Raw genomic sequence first — 24,532 nt, 5'->3', positions numbered from 1 at the left:
TGAAGAGCAGCAACAGGCTGTTCTGGAGACTGCATGTATGGAAACTACCTGAAACAGTGCTGGAGGTAAGAGCTCCTCCCTGTCCAGCCTATTTTCTCCAAATCTTTGTTTTATTGTGCTTAGTTTGAACATGAAGTAGGCTTTAAATGTAATTTTAAGTGTTCTCTGTTGCCTACATCCTTCTTCACATGGCATATTTGGATATATTTTTTCTGATGCCTTTACCTTTAATGCCTACACTTCAGAGTTCCGAAACTCAGCTCAGAAATTGCATGTATGAATAACTTTCAAATAAAAAAGTTAAGCTCCTAGTTTTGCTCAGACAATACCAATGCCTGGAATCAGCACCAGAATCACATTAAGGCTGGACCATCCAGATCAAGTGATAACCCAGCACCACCACAAAGCTCATGGCTAAACTGTATCCCCAAGTGCCACATCTGCATGCTTTTTGAACACTCCAGGGATGGAGACTCCTCTACTGCCCTGGACAGCCTGCTCCTATGCTCCTATGCTTTTGATGAATAAATTTTTCCTAATATCTAGTCTGCACCCTTCCCTGGCACACCTTGAGGCCATTTCCTCCTGTCCTGTGACACCCCTTTTTACCTGGGAGCAGGGCCCAACCCCCACCTGGCTGCAGCCTCCTCTCAGGGAGTTGTAGAGAGTGAGAAGATCCCCCTGAGCATCCTTTTCTCCAGGATGAACACCCCCAGCTCCCTCAGCTGCTCCTCATGGAACTTGTGCTCCAGCTCCATTCCCCTCTCTGGACACACTCCAGCCTCTCACCATTTTTCTTGAGGTGGGGGGCCCAAAACCAGTACTTGTGGCCCCACCAGTGCCCAGCACAGGGGGAGGGTCCCTGTCCTGGTGCTGCTGGCCACACTATTGCTTAACCTTTTAGCCACTTGGGCTAAGGTGACACAAGTGACAGCTGCGACCTCTGATTGAGTCTTATGTCTCTGTCAGCACTTCTAACAAGCCTTGGACTTCAGCATTTTATAGGCTTCCTCTTTCCAAAAGAAAGGGGAGGCTCTCAAAAGCAACACCACTGCAGAGAAATGAGATACCATCTGAAAATGTGGTGGCTTTGTATACTCCTCATGACAAAAGGCTTCCTCCTATATATTAAAATAAATATCTCATGCAAAATAAAACCCATCAAATCCATTTCTAATTAATGTGTTTATTCTCAGGATGGTTCTTAATCTACTTGCCAGAACTACTAGGATTCACCCACAGCCTGTTCTTTCCTCCCACCAGTCTCTTGGTGAAGTCACACAAAGGCTTTCTATATGTTGCAGGTTGGATTTAACCCAGGGTTTTTCCCCAAGGTGCAATTTTCCAGTCTCTACCATCAGGAACACCTGAGTGGCTTACTGCCTGACATTCAGAGCAGGAGCACTCTGTTTTGCAGGCTTTAAAGTTAACAGGCTGATTTTCCAGCTTTAGAAGCTTAGACAGCACAAAAGTTCAAGCTGCTTTCCTCCTGTCTCCAAGATTCAGCAAAAGCACACAATGGAAAGGAAGATGAGAACAGGTAGCAGGTTAAGGCTTTTGTTCCCTTTCTGCTGTGCTGTGGGGACAGAAGAGATTAGCTCTCTGACTGATGCACCTGCTCCAGTTGCGAGGGAATGCTCATATTCAGTTCATGCAGAGCTGGAGATTTTCTAAATGCCTCCAGGGAGTGGACTTGTCTGTCTCAGCCATGCAAGAGCTGCCTGTTTGCTGCCTTAGAGCAGCTGTGAAGTAGCCCCTGCATCAGGAGGGCAGCTCCCCTGCAGACACACCAGTCTTCAACAACTGCTGTGTTATCCTGAGAGCAGCTCCAAACTCACAGGAGAGCTACTGAAGTGGATTAAGCCACTGCTTCACGGCATCCACTCTGGCTTTTAAGAGGCTCCATCATGCCCCCAGCAGAGGTGTTTCAGTAAGCAGGAGGCCTGGGGAGGCTGATATAAAGGACTTAGATAGGAATCAATGGGACAATCAAGATACAATCATATTGGGAGCCCTTCAAGTGGAGAGGGCTTGGGGAAGGATGCCAGCTTTACACTTCTGTGAAATTAGAGCCCTGGCATTTGTCATGGTAATAAACTCATGTATATAACAAAGAATGTTGTTGTAATATCAGATGTTCCTTTTGCTGCACACTGAAGCAGAAGCTAGACTGAAAGGAGAATTTGGTAAATTAATTTTGTTGAAGGCATTATGAGGTTAAAACCAGGCACTCCAGACTTGGGCAGCTGAAATAGTCATTCTTTCCCCTCACACCACTTTACTTCCTTCTAACTTCAGCTCTTGCTCAAGCTCTACAAAGGGTGGCACATTCCAATAGCCTGCATACACTGCCAGTGAAGCATCACACTAACCAAAACACATTCAGATCACTTTTCCTGATTCCTAGTCTGAAACAAAACAGCACGTGAGAAATTAAATTAATTTGGATGTATTCCTCCCTATTTAATAAGCAGTCACATAGAGAGGAACCAAAATGCTGGCTCAGAAACTCCCAGGTTTACCTCCTTGCTTTTATTCCTAAAGCAAAGGAGGCATTTCCATGGCATCAAGCAGATGGCTGAAAAAAGCATCTTTCCTATATCAAGCTCCATGTGGAAGCTCAGAATCTATGTAAGGTATGAAAAAGCTACAAGCTGGAGGAATGAGGGGGTGGGGATGAAGGAAGAAGGAGGAGGAAAAGACAGGGGGTGGAGAGTAACACTGGAGAGCAGCAGTGGTCCAGCCCCTCAGAATCTGAAAAGCATCACAGGAGCCTCTGGATAAAGAGCAGCTTCAGGAGCAGGGCTAGGAGACAGAGGATTTCTGCACAGAGATAAAACATGGTGAGTAGGATTTTGTTATCTGCCTTGTTTGCTCTGGTGCAAGGGCATTTCTTTTGCTCTGACACAGTGACTCTAAGTGAGTATTATTTTGGGATGACTGCTTGTTTTTGAAGCATTGCTTTTTACTTATTTTTCCATACATCTGGCAAGTCTGTGCCTGTATTTATAAAAATGTACATCCTATCTCCTTTTAAAGCAATAAATTACTGAGGACAGCTAAATCTGTCAGTGTTAACACTTTGCTGTCTGGTACCAACAGGCTGCTTGTCAGGGCAAGAAAAAAAAGCCCTGTTTCCTTCTCAGGTATGCAGTGGAAATTTCTGCTCTGCTGCCTTCTCTTAGCAGCACAGTGATGATTCGAAAGCTCCCTGCGCAGGAGTTAAAGCTGCCCTTTTACATGATGTAATTGGAACATTTCAACCAGTTACATTGCTTTCAGCCTCAGGTATAGAAGAAAACAGAGTGAGGGGTGCAGAGATTTTGTCAGAGAAAGAGCCTCCTTTTGTCATGGGCTCAGCCTCCTTCTGCCCTGCCACACACCCCATGCGTGGCTGGGGGATGCTGTGGGTGCCCCACACGGGGCTGGGGGATGCTGTGGGTGCCCCACATGGGGCTGGGGATGCTGTGGGTGCCTCACATGGGGCTGGGGGATGCTGTGGGTGCTGCTGCGCCCCCAGGGATCCCTCCTGTCAGCACGCAGCAGGACAGTGTGCTGGGAGTAGAAACGTGGTTAATTTTACTATGAAAAATCCCGAGCTCCACAAAACAGTTGTCAGGGCTTAGAGGAAGGTTCAGACTTCCCTATAGCACATTGCTAATAAGATTAAGCATTTAACTACACATCTTTCTAGTATTCTGCTGGGGAGTGTAAGATTTTACTTTGTATGCTCAGTGGAATGAGGGTTGAATTAAAAACACTCCAATGTGGTTTTTGCTGGTTCTTCATGAGAAAGCCATTGCCTGACCTAAATGTATATGCAAATAATTAGGCACAAGAGAGAGACAAATGATTGAGGGGAATGATAAGATACAGCCACTAAGGATGACGAGAGGAGTACTCCTAAGGAGAGGCATGATCTCAATGCAGGTTTGTGTGTCACACAGCCGCCTTTAAAAATAAACATTCTGCTGTTGCCTGAATCACGACTGTCCCTGATTACATCCTCCATCCTTTCCACCCTGTTCTTTTCTGCTTTCTCATGGAGATGAGATGGTAGCAGGGTAATCAGTTTAAGGGAGAAGATGAGCTCTGCTTTAAAATCCTCTTTGCTTTTTACCAGAAGAACTGTTATGTTTATTTGCTTGCAAGAAATAGTGTTACAATAACTGCAGTGAGAATATCACCCTCTGGCAAGGAAGCCGTATTCTGCTTTGCAATTAAAAATCAAATTAACAGAATGGAATATATGTTCATGATTATTAGTAAGTATTCCCATTATTAACTTTCATCTTCTCAGATAGGCAATTAATATTTTTGCCTGTAAATAAACAGTCTTATTCCAAAAATCTCCCCCCACCCCATACTTTACTGGGAACACCAGCTGTTCCTTATGCACTGCTAATTGATTAAATACTAAAGATTAAAATTAGTGTTGTTCACTGACTTTGAAAGTAGCTGTGGCTTTCACCACCTCATGCTTGCTTGTTTTTTGCATTTTAGGACTTCCAGCTGGTGGTCAGTAAAAATCCTCTTGAGGCTAAGAATTGTGAGAGCCTCCCATAGGCTCTGTTTTTTTTTCCCTTTGCTATTACACAATTTATCAAGAAATATTTTAAAAAAATGTTCATCTTAAAATGCATGGATTTCAATCTTAATGCATGTCCATATACCCAAACAAGAGAGATGCTCTCAGGAAATTTAATTATGTTACAATTTCTGATGGAAAAGCAAGGCAACATTTTCAAAGGTACCTCTGATACTCAGTATCTTAAGTCTGATTGATATGAAGCCACTTGTGGAAAAGGGATTTTGGACTCACTCCAAACTTGTATCTGAAAATATAAAAGCAGTACAAAGAGAGGTTTTTCCTTATTTTTGCATTAAAAATCTTGAGAGACTATTCAGTTTTTATCAACTTTTTCATTTAATAAAAGGAAAATGCTTGGAGGGACATGAAATTCAGATGCCAAGTGACGTGAAGAACTCTGCTTAGCAAGAGACAGCAAGGCACCATCTTCACAGCTTGCTAATTGTAGGGGTGATATAAATGTAAAGAAAGAACACACCTATCTCCACTTCAAAACCACTATATTCTGAATTTTACCTATTTCTATCTCCAAGAGAGACAATTATATATAAATTACACATTAAACAAGCAAGTAAGAGAGGTCCAAGCTGAATCACTGATAAGATTTTGAAATAAATGAATCTCAATTACATTTTTTTCTACTTGAGCAAAATTTTATTTGAACTAGACTTGCCATAGCTGGAGACTTTAAATTTCCTCCTTGTAATAGTATTATTTCTATCTATGCAACCTTGCTGAAACAGTTACTTCTACTTTCCCAGTAGGATGGTATTCCTAGAATTACATGCAAGAGGACTGATGTTTTACCTTTTCTTTGCAGATAGCCTAAACAAACCTTTCTATTGAGTTACAAGCTAGAAAGATGCAACAACGTTGACCTAGCCAAAAGCCCAGAGCAAGGTTCTCTCACAGTCCTCCACAGAGGAAAGTTGTAGATGGCTGGCAGAAAGTGCTGGGGCCATGGGCAGAGGCAAATGTGACCCTCCTCTTTGACTGCCATGACAATACCTGCAGAGTTTGAATCCTGCCTCCACCATTTTCCTAATGAATGTCTGGTTCCATTGCACCCCTCTTTGGCCTTTGTATGTTGGCCTGGACTTAGGGAGGATTCAGGCCATCTGAATATGGCTCTTAATAACCAGAACAGTTACCTAACTCAGTCTTGCTCAGGTCCTCATAACCCAGATCCAGAAGCAATTGCTGTGATTGTCCTGAAATCAAATCTCCTCAGCCCACAGCAAAGTGTTCATCTTTCCATTCTATAACTTTAATTTACTTTTAGATGAATGACAGATGCAGTAAAACCTCCTGGTTTTAGGAAAAGGCTGTGACACACCCTGCCCAGATGGTATATGTTTGAGCATGAAGTAATTCTGCATTTTATGAGCAATATTACCCAAATATAAAGGAAAACCTTACCCCCATTATAGTATCAGCCTCAAATCTGGGTCTAATTGCCTACTTAGGTACCTGTGAAATCCTAAAAGTGAACAGCTTGTCTGATCAAGCCAGATTAAAAGTGCTGTTTACTGTGGATGGGAAGCCTCAATGCTGCTGCTGCTGCACCCAATCTTTAGCTGTAAAAGACAACTAAACTGTAGTCCAGTGTAAGATTTGAGGATGTCCTCTATTTAAACACATTCCATAAGTAATTTTGCAGATATTTAAAAAACCATTTTGTTATTAATGAAGAAACCATTGAGACACTCAGTACACTGACTGCTAGTTTCCACTGCTGTTCTTTAAACACAAGTTGTATTTCCTTTGCAAAGATGGAAACCAGGCCCTCATATATCTTTGCTCCCTGAGGAAGAAGTGATATCCTGCAAGTCCAAGGGAACAACAATTGAAAAGGAACAGAGACAGGCACTGGTGTAGCTGAGTGCCTGGGTCAAGAAATCCCAGAAAAAATGTACTATGTTTTAAATGCCTGTAATAATTTTTGTAGCATTTTGATTTAGCTTTACATAACCACTGGAGGATAACTTTCCCTTACAGCACTTTAATCTGTTTCTAACTTCACTGGTGCAGCTTCTAGGGTTAGAGATAGAGCTTGTGTCCCTGCAGAGACCCAAAAAACCCCCTAGTATCGTGGTATAATCCATTGCAATGAAAAGGGTTAAAAGTATTAATAGGTATAGAATGAGAGAATCCTCACATAAATATTTCTGGTCTATTTTTGGAATGAATTTCATTGGTAGTTTACATCACATGATTATGAAGGGGAACTCAGTACGGGAAGTTACAAAACAGCATCTAAAAATTAAAAAAAAAATCTGTAGACTCTGGTAGTCTGAAAAACCCTCAAAGGGTTGACTGAGGAGGTCCTCCCTTTCTTTTATTCATTTTAAATAACATTTTTAATGGGGGAGTTTACAAAGATATGACAGTCTTAGAATAAGCAGGATGACACAATGAACTAGATACTAAGTCTGGCATGAATCCTGAGGGAGAATTGGAAATAGAATATATGGGAATAAATAGTAACATTAAATAATTAGAATATAAATTTGGTGATTATATATATATATATATATATATATATATATATATATATATATGTATGTATGTATATGTATATATAATTTTAAAAAAATCCAACAAACCAAACCACAAAATCCCCACAAAACCAACACAACAGCTAACACTTTTTTCCTCATCAGAAGAAACTGAAAAGGCAGCATCAGCTGCCATCAGTGTATCTTACATTATTATACTACAGATATTCTCAGTAAATATGTTACTTGGGCCATTTTGGCTTTCAAGATAAAATTGTTCATCTAATCTATAAAAAAAAAAGACAGGACAAGCCTTGAAGTTTCTAGACCCAGTTACCAAACTGATCATCCATTGTGTTTCTTATCAGGGAGATAAAATTCACATAAAACATTACTTTATTCCAAAGATTATCTAATTTAATCCTAAATTCTTAGCTTTAATATGTTTCATACTTGGCAGTAAATAAATCCATCCCTACAAGCCTTTTTAATGCATCTGCAGAAAAGTTCCCAAGCATGGAATAGCCTACAAAAGTGACCTTTGCTTAATGCTCAGAATGGGCAGAAGCAGCTGCAGGACTTCAAAGAGTCCTACATCACATTGTTGTAAGGCTGGCCCTTGCCAATGTCACAGACCTCTGAGGAGCTTCTTGGCAGTCCCTGTACTGTACCTATTTCTGCACTTGCAAAGGACTGAGGTGTCAGACACTCTGTTTCTGGGATATTAATAACTGGTCTCGCATCAGCTTTTTCTTATTGTTTTCACAGCCCTGCTGGAGTTCTGCATGCTGAATTGCTTGTTGATCACACCTTGCTTTTCAGAAGAGGAGTGTAATCGTGTCCCAGTGACCTATTTCTAAATATGCAAAACAAGTTTCCCATAGCATCAGTGAACTCCAGATACCTGACAGGGTAGTAAAATGTTTACTGGCTTTCATTAAGACTGTTCTGTAACACTCACACGGAGTGCCAAGTGCAGATGAGTGTGCCAACATCTCAATCACACTGATAGACGCTCATCTATCACTACCCACCATGTTTCCACATGTCAAATATTCACACTTTGCCCTTATGTTCTCTGCCTTTTATCACTGACCTACATTTATTTGTAAATATTGCTAATCACCTGTTAGTTTGCAGCTTCTAGAAGAAAGGGGCTGTCACTGATTTGCCTGCTGGAGAAGTGCTCCCAAATACACAGTCCTGCATCTTGTGATGGTCAGAGTGTGGCTGTTCCAGCAAGGCCTGGCAACTGGAAAGCTTTTGGAGACTACAGGCAGCTGTTATAGTTCAAAATAGCCTGAAGACTGCTTTAAGTTCTATTTTAGGAGTACAAAGCCTAGGCTTGGTGCTGAATTAAAGATCCCCTGTTCAGTGTCTCCAATTGTTTAGTTATGTCTAACCAATTCAAAACAAGATAAATCATTAAATGAGGTTTCATTCGGGAGAGATCCAAGCATGTTCTTTCAAGAACAGGACTTGGAGTTATTGTGCTGTTTCCCACCAAGCAAAAATATGGTTGGTCCTACAGCTTTTAGGTAGTGCTTGCTTCTTCCCTGACCTACCTTTAAGGAAATCCATTGTCTTACTCAATATTCAAGTTGATGCATGACAGAAAGGGATGAGATTTTTCCATGAAAGAACTGCCAGAAAACTGACAGGGATATGGCTAAAATAATTAATGAATAATTAGATTTATGAAAATATAAAACAGGTTCAATACAAAATCATACAGGCAGAGCCTGGAACTGGCATTGATACAGGTACTAGAGTATTTTTAGAAACAGCTAATCAATGGACAGTGCAGACTCAATATGGCAATGCCTCTGTGTGCCACACTGGTCTTTGTAAGTTGGAGATGACACTTTTGTCATGACAATGATTTTCAATGTGGCCTTTTTTATTTTTGACAATAAAAGCAGCAGTGTAGAAAATTATATATTTTGCTCAGAGGGAAGCAAGATCAGTAATTCAGCCTCTGCATGCTTCCACGGTAGTACCAAGGTTTATGGATTTTTTATTCACAGATAAGGATTATTTTAATATAAAGTGAGCCTTGTGTGTTGAAAGTTTGATCCGTTTTCTCAGGAGATTTCCCAACTTAAGATTTTTGTCCTTTTCTAAGGTACAGATCTATGAACTGCTGCCTACCTGATACACACATCTGCATGGTGAAGTTTCTCAGGCATTGCTTTTCGTTGTTGCCTCTTCCACCTTCAGAACAGGACCTTTGCCCTGTTAAAAGCCATCTGAAGTCATAATCCTCAATGCAAATCTGTTTATTTCTAACAGACAAAATGTTCTGTGAGCCTCAGCTACCAACCCATAATATGCACTGTTTTCTCCATATTGAGTCTTCCAGCCAACACACCTTTAGTTTTACTCAATCTGTTTCTCATGCAGTACCATGACTCAATGATGGAAATGTCTGATGGCAGAGAAGTTCAATTTTATAATGTTTAATAACCCTTCCTTTGTTCTCCAGTTGCTTTCAAAATTTACATGTGCTACCCACCAACCTCACAATAGCTGTGTTCTGCTGTTTTCTTTACAGAAACAGATGTGAGGAAGCAGTATGGAGCTCAAGAGAGGAAAGACCTTCATAAAATCCAGTGTACAACATGAGAAAGTGCCACCAGTGCATGCAGCTCCTACCAACAAAGATGAGATGGGCAAGGATAAAAAGGCAGCTCTGGAGGGAAACCAAAGTGTGGCCGAAGTCCAGCTGGCATGTTTGGCCACACACAAGAATTACAGATTTTCTACCAGAGCAGCAAGGAGTGGAGCTGGTGGTCACAACCTGGAAAAATCATCTGGCTCCTCCTACAAGCTTGTAAGGAAGAGTAAAACCCATGACTGTGTTGCTGAGGCAGACAAAACAGAGAACTGCAGCCCCAGCAGCAGGGCTTGCGAGGAGGGTTTTGTTGGAAAGGGCAAGGGCCGGCTTGTAAATAGCATCAGCTTTTCAGGGATGTCCAGCTCCAGCAGTAAGAAGGAGTGTGTGGTCAGCCCCAGCCAGTCTGCCTGCAGCAGTCAGATGATTGATTACAGGAACTTTGTGCCACAGATGCCTTTTGTACCAGCTGTCGCAAAAACCATTCCCAGGAAGAGGATTTCCCTCAAGAGATCTAAGAAAGGGCTCAGAGATATATTTCATATAAGAAAAAACAAACCAGACAGCCTCTCATTTCTGGTGGAGAAGGACAAGAACCTGTCCTCTCCAGGCTGCAAGAGTGAGTTGTCTGGACGTCTTGCAAAGTATCTTTTCAAAACTGGAGAAGCTTGTGCAGCTGATTCCTTGTCACAGGACTGCTCAGACAGCGAACTGCAGTCTGACTCCTCCTATGACTACTGCAATGCCCTGTGTGAAGATGTTGCCTCTCTGAAGAGCTTTGACTCCCTCACTGGCTGTGGGGAAATCTTTGCTGATGAGAGCTCTGCTCACCTGGAGCTGGAGAACAGCAAAGACCTTCTGCTGAGGCGAAGCAAGCACAAAGACAGCCCTGGCATGGGCTCCTTCCAAGGTGGGGTGGAGCAGCTGGCCTCTCCTGGCCAACATGAGACAGTGGAATTCGCAAAGTTTTGGGACAACATCAACAAATCAGTAAGGCTGCATCAGAGTGCTCTGTTTGAAAAGAAGTTACTGAAAATACCTGGTTCTGACACAGAAAAGGAGAGAAGTCAGGCTGCTGTACTGGTCACAGATCCCCAAGTGTCACCTGATAAAGAAGGTGACAATTCCAAAGCCAGCTCCACAGAAACAGAAACACCAAAAAGTGAAAACCAGGAATCCACATCCACGAGTGATGAAGGCTACTATGATTCATTCTCTCCTGGACAAGATGATGAACTGAAGGAAGCTCAGACCCCTGGTGTCCCAGGTAGATTTCCAAGAGACAGCTACAGTGGAGATGCCCTTTATGAGCTCTTCTATGACCCAAATGAAGTCAAAGTAAACCCTGTCCTTGATGATGACTTGTGTGCCTCTGAAAGTGTTTCAGAGCAAGCCATTGAAATCCCTTTGTCCATTTACAGCTTTCATGTTGGAGCTGAGGAGAACATGGCTTCCCAACCAACTCTAGACATCATTAGCCAGGGTTTTTTCCACAGCACATGGAAAGGCAAGGAATGTTTGCTAAAGCTCTGTGATACTGAACTTTCCCTGACCATGGGGATAATAAACTGGCTACGAAAACACTCGGGACTCATCTCTTCCCCTGACTCTCTTCAGAGTCCTCAATCACAGCCAGAAAAATCTAATGAGTCATTGGTCTTGCCCAGTCACAGTCCAGAGCAGAAAGGGAGCACAGAAGCTCAGCAGGAGATACCAGGCAAGGGTGAGTCTAATACACTTAATGTACGTGTGCCTTCGGAGGAAAGCAAACACACAACCCAGACCTCTTCAGTAAAGATTGCTGGAAGCCTGGATTCCTGCCTGAACACATCTGATCTGGATTTCCAAGGAAGAGAAGGGAGTCACCACAAGGATTTACCTACAGTGCCTGGGACTGTGGAAACCACCAGATCATCAAGTTATGCACCACAATCACAGGCTAACAGAGACAATCTGCAGACATCTTCAGTGGAGAAGGTAGCCATTTCCCTGGGATGTGAGACATCTGGAGATAAAAATCCACTCCCAGAAAAGCTGAACAGAGAGAGTGGCTCCCAGAGCTCTGAAAATCCTTCATTAGATGATAATCACGAAGTAGAATCATGTTACTCCTACAAGACAGCTGCAACCTCACTCCGAGATCCCCTTGAGATGGAAGACAAAAATAAATCAATGTATCACTCCCTCTCTGTTTCCTGTGACAAACCACTGCAGCCTCTAACCCTCACTAACAATCACTTCCAGAGCTACGTGAGCCCCACACCAACAGAAAGCAGCACTAATATAGTGCAGCTCTTAGAGCACTGTGTAACCCAGGTGGCATCATTAAAAATCAGCTATGAAAACAAGCACCTGGAAGACAAATACATCGGAAATGAAATGAACAGTATCATTCATAAGATGTCTCAGTACAAAAACAAGTTATTGTTACACAATGAATGCAGCTGCCTTGCTCAAATTCCAGAATACCCCAGTATTCCTAGCACAAACCAATACAACTGTGACACAAGTTTCCAGTCTAGCAGTCTTTATAACTTAAAGCAGAATGGGGAGCAAATTTGCTCTGAAGATCAGAAAAGTAGAGCAAAAATCCTAGATGAGATTACTCAAAGCAAGATCAATTTTGAATATGCCCAGCTGAATAATCAAGCACTCTCCTATTTAAAGGACTTTGGTCTCAGTCCAAGTGATTCTGGCCCTGAGACATCTCTTAGCAGACCAACATTTTTACCTCTCTTTAACTCTGTCTGCCCAGACATAGCTGGTACCTTCTCCCAGGGCTCACACAGCACGGCTGTCTGTCTGTCTGACCCACTGCAGCCTGAGGAGGCCAAGCAGTGCAGCCCAGGGCCCTGGAACTGTGCAGAGAGCTCCTGCCGTGGCCTGGCTGCAGGGACTGCTCTGTCCCCTCTCCTAGAGGCAGTGGCCCTGGATACAGCCGTGACAGCCAGGAACCACCAGTGACACACCTGCATGGAGAAGGTGAGTGCTTAGGGGTAGGGTGAAATTAAATGTGAAACAATTCAATCTGCTCCCTTTTCACAGAGGGGCATTTAACAGCAGAGGAGGCAGAGGGATTCAGGGTCTGTCATTTATGCAGGGAGTCACATGTGAAATCATAGTACAGATGTGCCCTGTCCTGCAGATGCACATATGTGGTCTGCTGTCAAGCACAAAGGAAAGGCCACAGTGCTGTGCTTGTTCTCCTAAGAGCACCAAAAGGATGGTCCTCCTTCTTCCAAACATGAAGTGTTTCCTCAGAAGGTGCAGGTTGTCTCTGGTCAAACTGTGCCTTGGCAGAGCAAGAGCTGAAGCCAAGGCATTCTCCATGTGCAGGGCTTGACAGGCTTCTCAAGAGAGGGATTACAGGTGTGTGCTACACCTCAAGCATTTGAAAATCCTTCAGCCACACTCACATAGCCTAGGGAGAGCCAGAATCTGCCCTGCAAGAAGGGTAAGAAACACCTTTGCTGCAAATCGGAATCAGGTGATGGAGCAAGGAGCGATTGTGCTGGTTCAGGTTTGCCTGTCACACGAGGATTTAAGCCAGAGCAGGCACTCTCTGTACAGAGTTCTAACTCTGTGCCAGCTGGGAAATCCTCTGGCCTCCAGCTGCTGAGAGGAATTTGTTGTAGAAGTATGAAATTTGGGTAAATTCTCTGTCATGTGCACTGCCAAGTCTGACAGATTGGCTGGACTCTGCCCAGCCTTGGCCTCTGAAAAGGCCCCTTTGGAAGTGGTGGAAGACAAAGAGGAGACAAGGGCCAGGACAGAGAATTAAGGAACAGCTCACTTTGAACAGAAGGATACAGGGAACATAACATTTCTTTGGCTCTTGCTGCTCACAGCAGTGTGACTGCTTTCTGGTCATCTCTAAAGGCTTCCCAAGCAGCACAAACAAAAAAGGACAGTGTTTCTCTCTGTGTGGGACAAGAGCACTCTTCAATTTTCATGTCTGGGTAGATTCAGCGACACGCTTTTCTATTTACATCACTGTGAAAATGACCTTGCCCACTAACAAATCTCCCATTGCAGACAGGGATATTTTTCAGGGGTCTGCATGAAGCTAAGGGCCAGACTGTCAATCTTCCATACCCTTAAAAAACACATTGTATAGTTATAATCTGTTCATCAGTAAATTAGGTCTTTCTCAAAGGAATGATGTGGTCTTCGGTTTTTTTGCATTTTTGTTGTAAACAATGTTGCGTTTGTCATGGTTCTGCAGATTAGCAACTCACCTTCTTGTGTCACCAGAATATTTAGCAGAACTTGCCATCCAAGGACACACCACAGTCCTTAGAACTATCATCATCTATATCATCACTATATCATCTCTTTTAGATATTTCTGAAATTATAAACTGAGTACACATGAGGCAAGGTTTGTGCTTACAGCTAGTATATGTATGGAACCAGGACTAGGCACAGCTGCTTGGGGTTAGGAGAACAGATCAATGTATGCATTGGCCTGATATTTTTATTTTGCTGTGAATATTAATCCACAGGGTACTGCTAGGAATATTGCTGCCTTTGCAGGCTAGGATTGGAAAGGAATTCTAATTTTGAGAAGTGGAATGACAGAAAGAGAGAAGGGAGCTGTGTGACTGTCAGGAGTGGAAGCAGACTTTACACTGAGCAAGACATAACACAAGTAGACATTCCTGGACCTGAGGCACATTCTTTGCATTGTATCAAGTGGCAGCTGCTGTGTGCCACCACGTGCCAGCACTGATAATACCTGCCATGGCAGGAATATCACCAGGTCACGCTTTCACCTGAGTCCCAGAGAAAAGACAATTCAAGCTTTTTTTCCAAGAGGGAACTGCTGATTTTTGATAAAGGATTCTCAAACAGTAAAATGAGTGAAATTTTAGAATATGGATGGGATTTACATATTCATAAAGTGGCTTTGAGGACTGGGCTCAGTTTAAGGAATCACTTAACAGCAAAGTTGCTGTTTGTTACAATTTTTTACAGAAAAAGAATTTAGACAATTGTTAAAATGTCATTTAAAAGAACTGGCTGTGGGGACAGATACAAACACTGGTGTGTGACTGAGTTTTCCTGCCCGATATTTTCTTGCCTGCCCACATAAACAGATGGCCTACAGGTTTGCCGGAAATTTTCAGTCTTTGTGAAGATGACTCAGGAGCTTTGCCTCAGTCATGGGGGTGGTAGAGCAGGAGAGGCAGTGTACAAACATGGTGTCACCTCTGAATCCATGGAGACAGACAGCCCTGAGAAACACTCCTACGCTGGACATGACTGCAAACTGTGAGAGCTCAGACACAAAGAGTGCTCAAAATGCCACACCTAGAAGCTGGGAGACAAGTGACAGATCCAGAAGTTGCTCCTGCTTTGTCCCTCAGGACAAATGCAGCCCCTGATCCTGCCATGGACTCTCAGGTCTGACCTGGAGGAAGTGGGAAGAAGATCACCTTTCTTGCCATTTGTCACAGGGCAGAGGAAAAGCCCTTATCAAAAGCCATTAAAATCTCCAGGTTTTGTCAGCCCATCTCAACATATTCCAGGAGCCAGAGTAACAAACAAGCCCAATCTCTCTGCTCCAAAAGGTGTGCAGGATTCTCCTGGGCTATGCCTGGTCTCTTGGGCTTTGCTACCCTGATGAGCACAGACACAGAACTGTGCTGAAGAATGGCACAAGAAATGTCTGTCACAACTCCTCTTCCATTCCTCCCTTCCCTGGCCTTTTAGAGAGAAATGTGCAAATGCCTTGTATCTGAGCTCACCAGGAACCCCAGGCTTCTTCACATGGGAATATGGAAGGCTTATGTAGAAAGTGAGAATTACAGATAAAAAAATGCAATGAAAAGTATAATTGTCATTCTTCAGGAACTAAAGATTAGGACTTAACAGTGAACACAGTCCAACCCCTGAATACAGAGAGGATTCCTAGATCCGTACATTCATGGATCATAGAAAATAAGCTGCAGAAATTTGTGATTTTCAAACACATGTTTTTCATAAGGAAACTTCATTTTCAGAAAGGAAGCACAGTTCTCAAGCAGTGCATTGGGAGGTCTTTTCCTGACTCTTAAAACCTCTGGAAGTGACCAAACAAACACTGGATGTCATAGCAATTGAACATGCAGAACAAAACACTCTGCAAACAGCAGCATTTCAGACCACTGAGCCATTTCTACCACTTAATGGGGTTTGAGCTGCATCTTCCATTAACTGGTAGATGTGACAGAGCAACAAAACCTCTTGTGCCCCCAACAATATGTGCTCACTTCATTCAAATGCTGAACTGCCACATTATGCACCAGTTGAAGATTTTGGATGTGTTTCAGTGATAGCCCTGAAAAGAGTGCATTGCAATAAGCTTGCCCTCAGGTCAGAAAAAAATACATAACTGTCAATCAAACAGGGATTGCTACAATAGATGGGGGAGATGTAGATAAAAGAAGACAGTATTGTATATGTGATTGCTGTTATCAAGGAACTGAGATTCAGAAGCAGATAAAATACAGCCTAGGCACTGCAAAGTGACAGAGGATTGTGTATCTGATCCTCATCAGCTGAAGGGCTACTCACAGTCTAGGCAATTCCTGTAATGCTTTTTATTCCCTCCTGCTTCAGCTTCATTCCCTCTCTCTTGAATAAAATTCTATTTCTCCAGGGCCAATAATTTCTCTATCTGATAGGCATAGAGAAGGCAGACTGCAATATTTGAATCTGATAAAAAGGAAAAGCAGAATGAAGTCTCATCTGAGTATAGTTAGTTTTCTGCTCAAGTAGGTTATTATTTCTCAAAATGGTCAGGTGAAATGGTCACCTTAACAGGTGAAAAAATAAAGTCAGAACCTCTGTGCACACAGCAGGAAAAGTGTATGGTAGCTTTTGAAGTCTGGTGTAAGAAATCCTCCTATTTCCCTGCTCCTTCCATGGCATAATAAAGGCATGGTCTCCCAAGCTGCACATGATGAAATGTAACAAGACTACAGCACAGAGACAGCCAGCACATTTTCTGCACTGGAAATGCCTCTGGCTCTGAAATACACACCTATGTAAAGTCAGTTACCCAGAGAATGTTGCAGTGGGTACTGAAATTTCATCTGACAGCCCACCAGCCACGCACACACTCCTGATCAGACAAATGCATCACAAGGTACAAACGCTGTGTTTGTCACACGTGGTACCATGCAAGCAAAGAGCAGGGAGACAGAGGTGACAGGTCACTGCCTCTGCTAATACATTTGGATCTTAGTCACCATGTGCCCAGATACTTGGGCTAAATGCTAAATTAAACGATTTTCTCCTTCATTAAATGCTGTTGCTTCTGGACTTGGCTCTGTGTCACTGCACTGTCTTCATGGTACTTTGTCATCAATGCTCATTCTACCCAAAATCAGAATTCTGTCAGGGGGAAGAAATGTTCTTGTGTACTTGCTAGAGGAGGGTTTTTCCACACAGTTATCAGCACGGATAATCTCTTAAATGCCAGATGCACTATAATGTGTTTCATTTTAAAACTGAAGAAATTGATTTGCTGCTTTACCCGCTATTGCAGCAGGATGGTTTCCATGGATACAGTCTTATAGGGACTCTATTTTCCCCCTGTTGACAACAGTGCAGAAAGCTAAATTCTCATCTTCACTGCACCAGCACGAATTTGAAGCTAGGGCAATGATTCCCAGATTTAACCCTGAGAGCAGAAGTTGGCTCCCAGTCCCCTTCAGCCTTGAATTTGAGATTTCCAAGGGAATAGCAATGGAGGGAAAAAGAAAAAGAACAGCAGCATGGTCTGAGAGACAGGACACATGAAACACACAATGCCTCTGTATGAGAAATGGGGAGACGTCAAAGCAGAATGAAAACACATTAACTGCTCATTCGGAGGCTTAGTGTCTTGTCTGACATTGAAGTGCAAAAATATAAGTCAGATTTGGGCTACAGAAGTTTGACTATAAAATTATGGAATTGGGCCTTTTTTGTTTAAATGAATCAACTGTTACCATTCTGAAGAAAACCTACTTCACTTCAGGTCAGGAAGGCATAAGAGTGGGAAGAAGGGGAAAGTGAGAGCCTTGTATCCAGAGCAGACTGCTTCTTTCATACAGGAGAGAATCTGGCCCCCTCTGGAACACAGTCAGAGAGAAACTCAATGAAAAGGAGATCCTCACCTTGAGAATGGCTGTAAGAGTCTGATGGCATTTATAGTCACAAGCCAGGAAGTAAAAAAAGAGTAGGACAAAGAGCCTGGAAACCTCAGCTTTTTGGATCTCAAGTGCAAAATATTTCATTCCATTTCCTCCATCAGAAAATGCAGAGGGACAGAAAGAGAGGCCTCCAGAAAACTCTGCATTCTACCTCTGCCAGTGGGCTGCAGTATGTGTTTGGAAAAGGAGTGTCAGAAATGGCAAATGGAGAATTTGCAAACCTGAAATAATCAATCTCCTATCTTCTGGCAACCAGCACTGTCTGAGCTAGACCTTGGCTCCTCCTGGGTTTCTGGGTTTAATGCTCCCTTTTCCAAATGCTGTTAAGCATTGGAACTTCAAAGCCTTTTAATTTCTGTTATGAACCTTTCATAGTTTAATGTCTTTAAGGCACCTCTTACTATCTCGTGCCTTTTGTGCCATACTTATCAGTTTTGCTTTGCAAAACTTAAAAAATATTCCTTTTGAATGTTCTCTGTTTCTGACATCTATTTGTTCCTAAAACAGGCACTGTCCCTTCTATGGTCTAGCAATACTGGGGAGATTACAGACTTTTTGTGATTCAGGGCAGAGGCCATTCCTCAGTACTTAAGTCTGGGGTCTCTGTAAATTAAGACAGAGTTCAGAGAAATGGAGAGCATAGAATTCCCCAGCATCAATAGATTTTCTGTATTTTTCTAAAAAAAAACTAAAAAAAACCCACCAAAGAACCCAAACCCAACCCCAAAACAACAACAAGAAAACCTAAAACCTTAAACCCAAAAAGATAATTTTAAATTTGGCTAAATTAAGAGCAAAAAAATTGACTGTCCAGTGAAAGGTATAAAATATCATTGCTATGAGCACCGGAGCACTGGGAGCCTGCATTGTTTTAATGAAGTGCCCAAATTGAACACAGTTCCCCATCAGGTCTCATGGAAGGCTGTCCTGTTTTAAGCAAACTCTCCTACTGGTCAGCTCTTCCAGGAAGAGTGGACTGTGTACATCTGGTGTGGAAAGTTTCTTCTGTCGCTCAAATCGTGGGGACTGCATCTCTTTTACATTTGAAGGTGAGAAAGATATTCACAGATCTTGGACAGAAATAGAGCTCAGGAGAGGGAGACACAAAAAAATGCTCCATGTTGGCATTTTTCTGTGGAGTAAGGCAATATTCTGAGCTTCTCTCTACCTGCATGTGGCAGATCTGCTCAGGAAAAGCTTAAAAGATCTTGTGGCACTTACTAATAGAGTCAGCCAGGGATCACAACTGCACAAATGACACCAAGATACTAGAGCCAGCAATTTCTCTCTTCCCACAATCAGCTATCCTCCACCTTGGGGTGATTATATTGTCCAAGGGGAGACTGTCAGTCTGGAGGTACAGATACAGGAAAGATTACTGGAGAACCATAAAAAGGAAGGTCCTCTTTGTCCTGTGGAGAACAAAGAAGGGGTTTTTCTCCATCTCCTCTTCACTAGTCTCCAACTGCAATACTTTCCAAATCGATTTCTTTCCTTCCATGACAACTTCAATCCATTTCTTATCCTTCCATGACAACTTTCCATTTACCTTGCTCCAGACAGGCTCAACTCTTCCCTATCGCATGCTTTAAACTCCTTCTGCCCCCTCTTGGAGACTGAACCTACTTCCAAACTCTTTTCCCTTTCCCATATGCCTGTGAGCGAAGCTGACAATTTCTGGCAGCTCATTACCCCTACCAGACAATTCTCCCCACCTTCAAGAGCCTGGAAACCCCTTTTCAGGCAAATGCTGCAAATGCCAGCTGAACTCTGCTTAACCCCCAGAACTTGGGTTGGGTGCTTTGCTCACACTGCACAGATGCAGACACTCACTGAAGGACATGGGAGGATCACAACTTATGGCCAGGCAGGATTAAGGAATTTTGACAGCCCCCAACCCCTTTGTTATGTTTCTCCACCTCACAGCCAACAGAGGGGAAAAAAATCAAATCAAGGTGGCTTTGGGTCTGTGATACACAGCCAGGGAGCTGCAGAGAAATCAATGGCAAGAGAAATTTTATCTGACTTCAGTCAGATGGAGAGGGACCCTGATTTGCAGCAGGAGACATGAGGCACAAGAGTGCATCAGAAATTTTCACAGCTCCAGCTTTTCAAAGAGATTGTGCTCTCTGCTTTCAGCTGCAATTTTAGGAAAAATCTGATTGGGTGTTAGCCTTAATTAACCCTAGTTCATTTGCATTTCTGAAATAAGGGAAGGTTGTATTTTGCTCAAGCATCAAATGGGGCTTCTCAGCAGCAGAGGAAAAGGAGCAGCTCTTCCATCTGTGTACTTTAAATAGAGGATGCTGCAATTTATGGCTCATGGAGAAATAAAAGCTCCATTTCCTTCCTTAGCCATTCTGTCTTCTCCTGAACATACAGACAAGTAGGGTTTCACACTGAAAAAAGCACTAAATAGACTGTTGCTATAGCAACCAACTCCCTGAAACCCATTTATAAGTAAGATAGTGGTCTAACCACCCAAAAGACACATCCTGCAAAACGCCCAGGTTTGCTGCTTCCCAAAAAACAACTGTGTGTTTTTACAGGGTGTACATCTGATCAGGGCAAGGTTGATTAGTGGGATTGCAAGAGTGGTTATTTGTTTGGAAGTAGTTTGCTACTGAGATAGCAAAAGGATGCCAGGAAACAGCAGGGTTGCAATGCAAGGCACTTTTTTGGGCTAGATTTCCTAAAGCTTCAATCAATAATAAGATAGTACTTGAATCATCCCAGATCTCAAAAGTACTCTCAACTATAATCTGTTAAATTTTTGAATAATACTTATAAATTTTAAAATGCCCTCAGCTTTTTTTTTTCCAAAATTCAAAAGCTGTCTTACATTAAAATCATACATTATAACTAATTAATAATTTTTCTGCTGGAAAAAGGAATGTCAGTTTTCCCATTAGTGTTTATTAAAGGTGATGAGAGCTAAACTGTATGATTGAATGCAATCCTTGAAACATAAATTGAGAATGGATGAGGTTATTTTAAAAATGGCATTTGTTGCTGAGGGTCGTATAATGTGAATGATAGAAACATGAAAGTTTTATGAGATTTTATAGATACAAATATATGAACAGACACTTAAAAGGAAGATTTCTCTCCATTACTCCCTTGACATCTGAACTTCACATTTTATATTGTTAAAGATGAATAAACCGTACCCCCCCAGTCTCTCTAGAAACTGTAATGCCCTTGACCCACAGTGGTTCAATAAAATAGCCATCCACCTATGCAAACATAAACTGCTGGGGCAGCTTACTGTTTCTAAAGAAAGACTAGTGTCTCTTGCAACATGTTGCAAACTTACTCAGTTAAAAGGCTATTAAGGTCTTAAGTATTAAAAAATAATCCAAATAGAAAGCAGGCTTTGAAAAGAAGTCCAGAGCCCAGGCAACTTTCATTTAACTGAAATGAAATAAAATTAAGCCTAAATATTGAATGTTGATACTTTACTCCCATTCTCCTACTTTTTGTTTGTTTTCCTGAAGAAATGTCTTTTTCTCTCTCTGTTTCCCCAATTATTTAATCAGTCATGGTTTAAAACCAGTACTAACTTCAGAACCATGAACTGGCAAATCACTGCTATGCAGTGTACTTTCAAAAATTCTGGATTTCATGGTCAGAAAAGAAAGGTTTCAGCTTTTCTAATGCCCTTCCAATAAAAGATTTTTCTTTCTAGGTTGGTTCTACCCCTTATTAATCACCACAGTCTGCCACACCATTCCCATCCTGCTGCTCCTCTCTGTGCCTTAACTGTGTTTTAGGGAAGCTGTATTTTTGTAAGGCCAAATCCTGTACCTCATTTTTAGCCTAACAACCAGTAAACACAATTAGCAATTTTTATTGATTGAAACTGATAGGGTACTGCTTTCAGTTCCTGTGGGATTTTGTCAGAAATCAATTTCACTTATTGCCATCACGTACATGCTCATGTGAGCCACACTGTGTTCTATTTCCCAGATCAGCAAAGAAGCATTCTTCTCTGAAATGTGACCTGTGTCAGGAGGTGTGCTGTTTCCCTTGATTTGATAAAGAGAAAATGAAAAAATCTCTAACTGCATTAACTATTATTGGATACTATTATTGCCTTAATCCTGAGTAGCAAAGTGACCCCAGATGTGTTTTGGATTCTCTACAGACAGACAATTGAATTTCCAAGTTGCCCACACAGACAAAACACCAAACAAACCCCAAAAACAACAAATAAACAAACCCCACAACCCTAAAAACAACCCACATCCCAGTTCCTCTATTTCTTTATCTAATGCTATACCTTACACTCTATCAAAAGGAATAGAAAATGAGGCAACTCAAATGAATGTACATAAATCTTCTGGCTGAACATAGGCTATAATTACAAATTTTCATCTAGGAAACACAAAGATCTTTATGCTGAAAATCATCAGTGAATAATAAATCATTACATTTAGCCATTTGATACACTTCAACCCTTGGAGATAAATACTTGTAAGGTACAACCAGACTCCAGTAGAATTGCACTGTAAAAGTAGCTACTTTTTAAAAGTACTTTTCTAAAAGTGCCTAATGCCCCCCAGAACAGGCTTGGGGATTAAGGGCAGGAGAGAACCAGAACAGCACAGCTGGGTTTCTCCCCACCTGTGCTGAGCACCAGGCAAGCCAGCAGAGAGAAAACAGCAAAGGAAGGACACAGGCCCTGCAAGCCAGCACCTCTTGGCTTGGGCAGCATGCACACTGTACACCAGCTGGCCCTTTTGGCAAACCAGGTGGCCAAGGACTGAATTTGGAAATGGAGAGGTGGCCAGACCTGTGCTGAGCTGCAGTTACTGTAGCTGAGCTAAGGCAGGAAGTTAAAGGAAGGTTACAACCCATGTAACCTTAAAAAAGGCATTGAAGATTTTTGTGAAGCACTGGTACCTGGGAAAACTACCAGTGAAACAATGGCAACAATCTTAGCAGCACAATTTGGCTACAGGCACTTCTTTGGTTAGACTTCTCAAGGTCGCATACCTCTTTACTGCATATGCCCAGGACACACACAGAGTGCATAAGACAGTTGGTCCTCCTCAGCCAACAAAACATCTGGGTTTGGGTTCTATAGATTTCTTCAAGTGTTGACCGCTCTCCATAATTTGGGCTTTTCAGTGGGCTGGGAACACCTGGATAGTGAAAAAACCAAAGAAAATATGGGCATTTGTCAGAGCACTGCAATAGGACCAAACATGTTTTGCATGGAAGAGCTTCCATCTGGCCTGGCCTGCTACAGCAGCTGAGAACCACAGGCCAAAGTTCTGGGAGAGCAGAACCCCAGACACAGCACATTCCCACGGATTTGCTTGGTGAGGCACCTTGGCAGCCCTGTGTGTGCAGCCTGCTTAATCCTCACTCCACGGATCACGGAGCACGAGCTGTCACTGCACATCCAGCATCCCTCTCTGACTCCACGCAGGATTTGCTGGGAACCATTGTTCCCTGCAGAGCACAGGCCCTGCACTGTCCTTTCACATTCCCTGGTCACAATCTGCTTCAGTGCCCAGCCATGCCATTGCTGTCCATTCTGGGCTGCCTGTGGCATGGACTGGGCATGGGCTCTGGCCCAGCAATCCCAGTGCTCCAAGCAGCCCAATTGTTTCATCACTGGGGCCAGTTCTATTAATAACTGCACTGTTAGCCACTGGCATTTCTGATGGGATGCTCCATGCCTTAAAGGAGGGAGTGCTGCACGTAGCTTCCAATTAGCTGGGAAATGTTTTCTGGTTCTTTGCCTAGAAGGACAGAGACAACAGTAGCATTGTTTGCAATGAACTGCCACCTCCTAATGTTGAGTTGCAAGAATTAGTGGGTTACTAAACTACCACTGACCTTCTTTTATTATTTTTCTTACTTACTCATGAAGGCTTTGAAAAACATTATTAAAAAGATATTTAAAATTAACAGAAATTGGGAGAGAATGTATTTAGAATAGATGAGTTTATTTGCGGCTTTATGGTACCAAACTATTGTTAAGTTAAAAAAGGGACAAGAATCCTAAATATGTTTTAGACTGACTTCCTGCTCTGTAACAAACTTGTTCGGAAAAAACAGTCTTTTAAAAAAATCTGCCTTTAGGCAGTTATAGACCCTGAGCATCCTCCATCAGGGTATGATGTCAAATTTTCTTCCTTCTATTCATCAGACTCAATCTCTTCACAATCCTGTGCTATGCCCTGTTTCTTCCTCATTTTCAGCTTTCTTAGCCCTGGTTCCTTTCTGCAGGGAGGGGAAGAGATGCAGACCTTTCCTGACCCCAGGAAAGAGGCTGCAGAGAGAGCAGTTTGTTATCCACCTCCCTGTCTTTGCTTGTGTGTTGTTTGGACACTAAACCACAAGACTTCAGGAAGGTCTTCCAGGAAGGGGCTTACAGATAATCTTCTGCTGCTGGAGGTGCATCTTCTCTCCTCTTTTCTGTGTTTCTGCTTTGAAACAGTGTGTCTCACCTTCAACCAGACCAGAGGCATTGTTGTCTCAATTCTGATTTTATTTAATCAGCTCAGGAAATCTATAGAAAGTATTCTGTTACCGAATGAGAATGTCATATGGCAATCATCCACAGCACAGGGATCAATAAACTTCCCCTAGCAGCAATTTCTCACTCAGTGCATCACACAGCAATCCTCTGG

General features: G+C 42.4%; 1 protein-coding gene across 2 annotated transcripts in view; it reads left to right on the top strand.

The window, feature by feature from the left end:
• The first annotated feature begins 2,699 nt into the window (after positions 1-2,699).
• Positions 2,700-24,532, top strand: part of AMER3 (APC membrane recruitment protein 3) — a 41,261-nt gene continuing 19,428 nt past the window's right edge. Inside the window, exons 1-2 of one of the 2 annotated variants that reach the window (XM_064435817.1) lie at positions 2,700-2,843; positions 9,644-12,685. In XM_064435817.1, coding sequence (XP_064291887.1) covers positions 9,665-12,667 — 3,003 coding nt within the window. In that variant the 5' untranslated portion in view covers positions 2,700-2,843; positions 9,644-9,664 and the 3' untranslated portion in view covers positions 12,668-12,685. Of the gene's footprint in view, positions 2,844-9,618; positions 12,686-24,532 lie in introns of both variants that reach the window. The other variant, XM_064435818.1, reaches the window with a different exon arrangement.

The sequence above is a fragment of the Passer domesticus genome, chromosome 11, assembly GCF_036417665.1.
Source record: "Passer domesticus isolate bPasDom1 chromosome 11, bPasDom1.hap1, whole genome shotgun sequence".
In the NCBI taxonomy this organism is placed as follows: Eukaryota; Metazoa; Chordata; class Aves; order Passeriformes; family Passeridae; genus Passer; species Passer domesticus.
The sequence above is the reverse complement of the archived record's forward strand: the minus strand, read 5'-3'. Positions and strand labels throughout refer to the sequence as shown.